Raw genomic sequence first — 9,224 nt, 5'->3', positions numbered from 1 at the left:
GTCTGAATGCCAATTGTAACTTTTCCCACTAAAGCCGGGCGTTAGTGGGTTTTTTGACCAGTGGTATATCATCTATAGAGAGCTGCTGCCCCTTCAACCAAAATCTCTGTAAAACTCTCCAGTTCAATGAAAAAGTTTCACCAGAAGACCGTCTGATGTTTAAAAGTCCATCCCTGTTAAATAACACAAGTAACACAACAGAGTAAACAATGAGCAGCACAGACGGCACTCGGGGGACTGTCTACAATAAAAAAACATCTTAAATGACAGGCCAATCAGCACAGTTTCTAATGATGCCACAGATTTGGAACATATTATACCTAACCCTCTTTACTCTTTACTCTCGTTACTTAAATCCAAGCCTTTCCTTCCACATGGCGGAGTTCAGTTCAACAGTTGGAAGAAGAAGTTGGTGATGTTTTCTGCTTTTGCTGATGTAAATTTCTTGTGCAGAGGTTTAATTTACAGATGTTGGTCTTTTTTAATTATTGCTGATGTGATGTGTTGTTCATGTTAAATTTATTGCAAGGAACAAATCTGCAGTTCTTTTTGTTTACAGCTTTAGTGAAGTCCGTCAGTTCATTACATGAACTGTTTGCGCTCTCTGCTGGACATTTTCAGATCCTCCCTAACAGTTTGAATAATTGCACGGCTGATTACAGAATAATAAAACCTTCACTATTGTACTTCAGCCTCATGACTACTGAATGCTGGTGAATGGTTTATGTTTCTTAAATGTATTTGTTGAAAATATGTTGATCCATATCTTCTCTGGTTGATGTATGTAAACATGTGTGATCCACCACTAACCCAGCAAAAAACTTAAATTTAATATTTTCATTTGGACAATTTATGAGATTGACATAGATGTACAGTTGAACAATGTTACCAGCTATGAAGAAAAAGTTTGTCTCTCTTTTACAGTCCTAAAGTTTTTCAGATTTGCTTAAACATTTGCTGGTCGTTTTCCATAACATCTGTTTTTTTGTTTACTGTGTCCTGCAGACGTCCAGCAGCTGTTGTTGAGTAAAGAAGAGCTTCAACCTGAGCAGCAGGAGTGGAGCCCCGGTCTGAACCAGGAGGACACTAAGCCCCCCCACATTAAAGAGGAACAGGAGGAACTTGGGATCAGTCAGGAGGGAGAGCAGCTTCAAGGACTGGAGGAGACTGATACCAACAAGTTCCCCTTCACTATTGTCACTGTGAAGAGTGAAGATGATGAAGAGAAACCTCAGTCCTTACAGCTTCATCAGAGACAAACTGAACAGATGGAAACAGGAGCTGATGGAGAGGACTGTGGAGGAGCAGAACCAGTCAGGAACTCAGATCCAGAGAGACATTTACAACCAGAGACTGAGGTCAAGACTGAAGACTCTTCTGAACCTGAGACTGAAGACAGTGATGATGATTGGAAGGAGACCAGAGAACATCAGTCAGGTTTTAACTCTGTGGAAAACTTTGACAATAAGACACCATAAGAAATCACATAGCTGCTCTGAGTGTGGTAAAATGTTTAACCATAAAGGAAATCTGACCACACACATGAGAATTCACACAGGAGAGAAACCCTTCAGCTGCTCTGAGTGTGGTAAAACGTTTAACCGTAAAGGACATCTGACCACACACAGAAGAATTCACACAGGAGAGAAACTCTTCAGCTGCTCTCTTTGCAGTAAAATATTTAACCGTAAGTCTAATCTGACAGTTCACATGGTAAATCATGGAGGAGAGAAACCCTTCAGCTGCTCTCTTTGCAATGAAAGATTTAACCAAACACGGCAACTGACCATACATATGAGAATTCACACAAGAAAGAAACCCTTCAGCTGCTCTGTGTGCATTAAAAGATTTAACCAAAAATCTAGTCTGACACTTCACATGGTACATCATGGAAAAGATCAAATCTTCAGCTGCTCTATTTGCAGTAAAAGGTTTAACCAAACTGTGCATCTGACCACACACATGAGAATTCACACAGGAGAGAAACCCTTCAGCTGCTCTGATTGTGGTGAGAGATTTATCCAAAAAGTAAGTCTGACCACACACATGAGAATTCATACAGGAGATAAACTCTTCAGCTGCTCTGATTGTGGTGAGAGATTTACCCAAAAAGGAAGTCTGACCAGGCACATGAGAATTCACACTAAAGAGAAACCTTTGAGCTGCTCTGAGTTTGGTAAAAGATTTAACCAAAATGGGCATCTGACCACACACATGAGAATTCACACAGGAGAGAAACCCTTCAGCTGCTCTGAGTGTGGTAAAAGATTTAACCAAAAGGAACATCTGACCAGACACATGAGAATTCACACAGGAGAGAAACCCTTCAGCTGCTCTGATTGTGGTGAGAGATTTACCCAAAAAGGAAATCTGACCACACACATGAGAATTCACACAGGAGAGAAACCCTTCAGCTGCTCTGAGTGTGGTAAAAGATTTAACCAAAAGGAACATCTGACCAGACACATGAGAATTCACACAGGAGAGAAACCCTTCAGCTGCTCTGATTGTGGTGAGAGATTTACCCAAAAAGGAAATCTGACCACACACATGAGAATTCACACAGGAGAGAAACCCTTCAGCTGCTCTGAGTGTGGTAAAAGATTTAACCAAAAGGAACATCTGACCAGACACATGAGAATTCACACAGGAGAGAAACCCTTCAGCTGTTCTGAGTGCGGCGAGAGATTTACCCAAAAAGGAAGTCTGACCAGGCACATGAGAATTCACACTAAAGAGAAACCCTTCAGCTGCTCTGAGTGTGGTAAAAGATTTGACTACAAGTCTTATCTGAAACAACACATTGCACTTCACAAAGGCGAGAAACGCCACAGCTGCAGTGTTTGCGACCAAAGATTCTCTGGGCATCATCATTTAAAAAGACACCAATGTGTGGGCAATCAGGCTACAGCGCTTCATCAAAACCAAACTAAAGAGGAAAGAGAGGCAGAAACAGGAGCTGATGGAGAGGGCTGTGGAGAAGCAGAACCAGCCAGGGACTCAGATCCAGAGAGACATTTACAACCAGAGACTGAGGTGAAGACTGAAGACTCTTTTGAGCCTGAGACTGAAGACAGTGATGATTATTGAAAGGAGATCAGAGAACATCACTCCATTCAAGCAAGCTCAGGTAACCCACTGCTTAAAAAACCCACCCTCAACCCAAACCAGGTTAAAAACTACATACCAGTTTCACTTCTACCCTTCCTGTCGAGTGTTTTAATCAAGTCTCTGACTTCCTGTCCAAGAACAATCTGTTGGACCCAAATCTGTTTGGCTTTAAGCGGGACCACTCTACCGAAACGGCACTACTGTCGGAAACAGAATAGACTAAATAAACTCAAAAGGTAACAAAAAGAATAAGGTAACTAGCAAACTTTATTAAAGAAATTAAAATGACAAGTAGGTCAAAATTGGCATTGAGCCACAGTCAAATCCGTTCGACATTGCTAGACTGACAACTGGTAGCCGTAGGGGGTGAACCTATAATTAGAGTCAGTCGCCTGACAAAAACCTACTCCTCTGTAGAAACTAATCAAATTGGTAAGTTTATAAAATTATTTTCAAAATTAAACATACTTTATCATTAAATTAATGTAACAATTTAAAGCAAGCAAAAATGAATGTATTAAAGTTAAAATTGATTCTAAACAGAAATGGCTACAACAATTACTATTGACACGATGTTAACTGAGCTGGTCTGTGTTTAGTGTCTGTTTTCTGTATCAGCACTATGTGAAGGAGGGAAATTAAAAACAAAAAAACTTTTTTTTGTTCCTACTTTTGTGTGTATTGTATTTTCTTGTTATACTTGGCTCAATTTATTTAATATTTTATTTTGGTGCCAGTTTTGCAGAAACAGTTTTATTTGTCATGCAAATGTTTCTTTTATTGTCAGATACATTTTGCATATATATGAATATATGTTAAATAATGTTAAGTAGGCAGCACCTACTATTTCTACAAAACCAATGCGGTTTAGTGTTTTCAGCGCTCATCATCCACCCTCTGCGTTAGCTGTTTTTTGTCGCTGTGCTCACAGCAGTCTCCGTTGAAAAAAGTTCAACTTTTTGAAGCACCACTGCGCTTGTCAATGTCACTTCTCAGTAAGAAGTGCTCTGAAATTGAGGTTGTGGGCTCTGCAACAAATTTGCACCAGGTGATACAGTTTATATGGGCAGGGAGGAAAGGATGGGCGGGCACCGGGAAGGTAAATGTTTTTTTACCAGGTAACTCCAGAATGTAGTGTCAGTGTTGTTCCTATTCCTATACTACAACCTAGTGGGTGAAAGTGGTTACTTCCTGTTAATATGCAGTTGGGAAATAGATGGGCTTCACAGCCACAAGGGCCCTGTTCACATTTGGTATTGCGCATCAGTCCTGGGCAATCCGATCACAAGTGGTCAGCTCTAAGCCTGCGGTTCACACCTGGCATTAACGAGCCCCTCAAATGCGTCTTCAGTGACCAACTGTGATCAGATCTCACTTTCCCGCTCTGTATGCAGATAAACACGGAGGCTCAGTCTCCTTCATTGGACTTATCATATAATAATATAAAACATCACATGAAGGAAAGTGTGATGCAGACACACAGTACAGAGAGGGGGAGAGCTGCTGCGCACGAGCAAAGAGGGAGGGGGGAGGGAGGGAGGGAGTGGGTGATCGCGGACTAGAGTGACGACATGATGTAAAACGAAGTTTGATCATGAAGCCTCTTGTTCCTCGACAGCTCTGTGTTTATCAAATATATGATATACAGCAGACTGAAGTCTCTGTTAACAGTGACAGACAGACAGGCAGGCAGACAGAGAGACAGACAGACAGAAAGATCTGAGCGATTAACACGCAGATCCACGCTATGAAGCGTCGGTCTCCTCCCCGTGCTGCGATACTATAAACTATGATGATCTGCACGCGGGTTATAGCTCCTGCTCGTGTCATTCACGGCATGTGATGTGAAGATGTAGTTTATACTTTATGGTAACTTTCCGTGAAAATACTGTACAGATTGCGACTGCTATTAAGCCAGGAGCAGAGCCTGAGAAACACACACAGATCTGTGTCCTTTTCACTGCACTAAGAACTCTGATTAACTTCATGTGGATCGCTTGATTTTTAAACTGTGATAAACTGCTCCTGGATCATATCTCTGAGCCGTCTCTCTCTCTCCCTCGTCAGTTCGGGATTGTCCTGTATTAAAAAAATTAATCACCCCTCAAGAGTGAGCAGAGGAAAAGGGATCTGGAGAAAGAAGCGCTGCTTAAGGAGCTGGAAGAGGTAAAGATGCAGATTGCTAGACTTTGCTATCAGAGTGAACATAGTCAGCCCAAGCTGGAGCAGCTCAGCCGTCAGAGTTCCTTCGATACTCATGAACTCCACAAACAAGTAGAGCACTTAGGTGTGTTGATACAGCAGCCGCAAGGTAAAAGCTCCCATGTTCAACCCTCATCAACCAGCCATACAAACCCAGAGCTGCAGTCTCCAAGTCTGGAACACAAATCTGATAAAGCCAGATCAAGCCCCTCTCCTCAGTCAAGAAAAAGGAGTGTCTCCAGAAACAGTCGGCGAATGTACCAACGCAGCAGAGAACTATCTGAACTGTCTCACACTAGCTCATCCGAGAGCGAGGGATCTGTGGAGCATCATTACAGGTCTACATTGCACAGAGATCAAGTTACACATGAGACTGAAGATGCAACCACAAGGAGAGGCAATAACCTCAGGTACCGTTACTCCCGTCACCGAACGCCTAGCCCAGTAGGTGGACAGGAGCAGATCTACAGGGACCCAACGCCAACCATCCCTGACATGAGCCACCTGAACCCCAGAGAGTTCAACCGTCTGAGTATAGCTTTATGTGATGAGATTTGAACGGGGGTGGAGTAATGGATATGGAGAAATTGAAAGGGATTTAAATTCTATGGAGTAGGTTCGTTTGAAATGATCGGGTGGGAGAGCAACACTGACAGAGGTCAAGTAGACAATAGTTACTGGTGCAACCACAGTAATTTTTATTTCACGGCTGAATGTTACACAACACCAGTAAATCCCACTAAAATGAACGGTTAAAAAGTCTTAAAATGTCTTTGATAAAAGTGGGTTAAAAAGGGGAAAAGCCCAATAAAAAGGCGAGGAGAGCCAAGAGTCCTTCAATTAAAACGAGGTTAAAAGTCACTAAAAACAAGGAGGATATGACCTATTTGCGATGTCGCTGGTTGAGCCCCTCGCCTTCCTTATTGCCTCCTTGGCTTCTTCTTTGCTCCTTGGCCGCACTCACACACCACAGTACAGACCACCTATGGACACAGAGACACTCCGCCAGTACGTTGTATACACAACATTCAATTCTTATCATTAACCACCGTAGAACATATACCAGAGTGTTACTAATGTCCCCAGGGGAAACTTACACCGCTAGGCAGAGCTCCTCACTCTGCCGCCGTGTGTACTTCGCGTCGTAACACTCTGGAATTTCCTCTTGTTTCGGCCGGGCGTAGGCTGTCACCCTGCTGGCTGATGGTGGTTCCGATCCCATCGCTTCTCAAACAGGCCTCGCTCTGCTAGCGCCGAAGTTCTTGTCCTTGCTTTCCTCGTGTCTCGCTCTGTGTCTCGCTCTTCTTGATCCTCTGCCGCCGGCGTCTTTTCTATCTGTCCGAGTGCGCTCCCCTCAGCCGCCGATTGGACATGACAGGCATGTTCCCATTCTCAGTGGTGGGCAAAACTGTCAATTAAAGCAGGGCTACACAGCTGCAGGTAATCCAACATTAACAGTCCTTCAAGGCCGGAAGTATACTCACAGTTTCAATTTAAAAGCATGCAATAAAACCAAAAGCAAAATACACAGCAATCATTAAAACAATAAAACGTCAATAAAAATCAAGCTATAAATAAAACCATGACATGAATAACTCTAAAAAAGCATGCATAATAAAATGTGTAAATAAAATCGATACTTCCGCCTTGTGACATTTAGATAATCTTCTTCCCCAAGATGCTTCAGAAAGATTAAAATATCAGATACTCGTTCACCACCTCAAGACAGAAGAGGTGCTATTGATTGCTGACTCCTACTGTAGCTCTAAACATCCCTTTACTGATACAATGGAAGCCCTTAAACTGCAGTATGGACAGCCCCATCAGTTGGCCTTACAGCGCATAGTTGAACTTATGGATGGATCCAACATTGCAAGTGGTGACACACAAGCCTTCAGAATGTTAGCCCTCTGTGTGCGCTTGCTTGTTAGCATGTTGGAGCAACTGGGAAAAAAAGGCAAAGTGGAACTGGAGTGTGGTTCTTATGTTTCCCACCTGTTAAGCAAGCTTCCTCATGATCTTTGCTCTAAATTCCAACATTTCATTTCATCATCCCCTTAGGGTGCCCATACCAACTTTCATCGACCTGGCTGACTGGCTGGAATATGAGCTCCAGGTGCAGGAAGACAACACCCTGTAGCATAAATCGGTCGATTAATTATTTAATAATTAATTAGACTAGCCATAGAATGCCTGCACTCTATATTGACGAGAAGTTAACTTTAACGTTAATTAAAAGATTTTACCTATCATAGGTATTTATCGGGGCACCACCCTATTTTGATAAAACAGGGAAAACTTATAATTAGTTACCTAATTATTTTAATTCAATCTCATGATCTGAAGGTTGCTACGATCTAGAATTGAGTTTGTTTCGCGGTGTACAGAGGCTTAGTACTTCACACATACAAAACACATAATGCAGATCTTTATAAATGAAGAATTTATTAACTAAACTACTCAATATACATGAGATAAATGAATATGGTGATGAGCATGAAACTGATTAATACAAGGATGAATATGATGAAAAGATGGGCTGAAAATGAAACCTGTAAAGGGAGCACGGTGCAGCAGCTGAGATATTGGGAGGGAACTTAGCTAAAGCTCTACTCTAACCCCTAATACACTTAATACTACCACATCAACTCCGATATACAGTAAAGCAAAGTTAGACCTACTCTGACGGATGAGAGAGTCAACTGCGCTGTCGAGGCGTATGGAGGCCGTCGTGTGGCCTGGAGTTTCAGGTGCCCTGGGCTTTAACCCGGGTAACATCCCTCTGAGAGATGCCTGTAATTTTCATCATAGGTACACTTCAACTATGAGAGACAGAATGGGGGGAAAGAATCCAGGAAATCACATTGTAGGATTTGTAATGAATTAATTGGTAAATTCCTCGGTAAAATAAGTATTTGGTCACCTCCAAACAAGCAAGATTTCTGGCTCTCACAGACCTGTAACTTCTTCTTTAAGAGGCTCCTCTGTCCTCCACTCGTTACCTGTATTAATGGCACCTGTTTGAACTCTTTATCAGTATAAAAGACACCTGTCCACAACCTCAAACAGCCACACTCCAAACTCCACTATGGCCAAGACCAAAGAGCTGTCAAAGGACACCAGAAACAAAATTGTAGACCTGCACCAGGCTGGGAAGACTGAATCTGCAATAGGTAAGCAGCTTGGTGTGAAGAAATCAACTGTGGGAGCAATTATTAGAAAATGGAAGACATACAAGACCACTGATAATCTCCCTCAATCTGGGGCTCCACGCAAGATCTCACCCCGTGGGGTCAAAATGATCACAAGAACGGTGAACAAAAATCCCAGAACCACACGGGGGGACCTAGTGAATGACCTGCAGAGAGCTGGGACCAAAGTAACAAAGGCTACCATCAGTAACACACTACGCCGCCAGGGACTCAAATCCTGCAGTGCCAGACGTGTCCCCCTGCTTAAGCCAGTACATGTCCAGGCCCGTCTGAAGTTTGAGAGCATTTGGATGATCCAGAAGAGGATTGGGAGAATGTCATATGGTCAGATGAAACCAAAATGGTAAAAACTCAACTCGTCGTGTTTGGAGGAGAAAGAATGCCGAGTTGCATCCAAAGAACACCATACCTACTGTGAAGCATGGGGGTGGAAACATCATGCTTTGGGGCTGTTTTTCTGCAAGGGGACCAGGACGACTGATCCGTGTAAAGGAAAGAATGAATGGGGCCATGTATCGTGAGATTTTGAGTGAAAACCTCCTTCCATCAGCAAGGGCATTGAAGATGAAACGTGGCTGGGTCTTTCAGCATGACAATGATCCCAAACACACCGCCCAGGCAATGAAGGAGTGGCTTCGTAAGAAGCATTTCAAGGTCCTGGAGTGGCCTAGCCAGTCTCCAGATCTCAACCCCATAGAA

The 9,224-nt window shown here is 42.8% G+C and overlaps 1 protein-coding gene across 1 annotated transcript; it reads left to right on the top strand.

Moving 5' to 3' along the window:
- The first annotated feature begins 1,527 nt into the window (after nt 1-1,527).
- Nucleotides 1,528-8,785, top strand: LOC138611383 (gastrula zinc finger protein XlCGF57.1-like). The gene is made up of 3 exons (XM_069684456.1): nt 1,528-1,595; nt 1,932-2,730; nt 8,623-8,785. Exons 1-3 carry the CDS (start codon nt 1,543-1,545, stop codon nt 8,668-8,670), a joined length of 900 nt encoding a protein of 299 aa, XP_069540557.1. The 5' UTR covers nt 1,528-1,542; the 3' UTR covers nt 8,671-8,785.
- Nucleotides 8,786-9,224: the final 439 nt, after the last annotated feature.

The sequence above is a fragment of the Semicossyphus pulcher genome, unplaced genomic scaffold, assembly GCF_022749685.1.
Source record: "Semicossyphus pulcher isolate SPU_LCO1_2020_fin unplaced genomic scaffold, fSemPul1.0.p SCAF_11, whole genome shotgun sequence".
In the NCBI taxonomy this organism is placed as follows: domain Eukaryota; kingdom Metazoa; phylum Chordata; class Actinopteri; order Labriformes; family Labridae; genus Semicossyphus; species Semicossyphus pulcher.
Note: the sequence above shows the minus strand (reverse complement) of the source record. Positions and strands in the feature narration are given on the sequence as shown.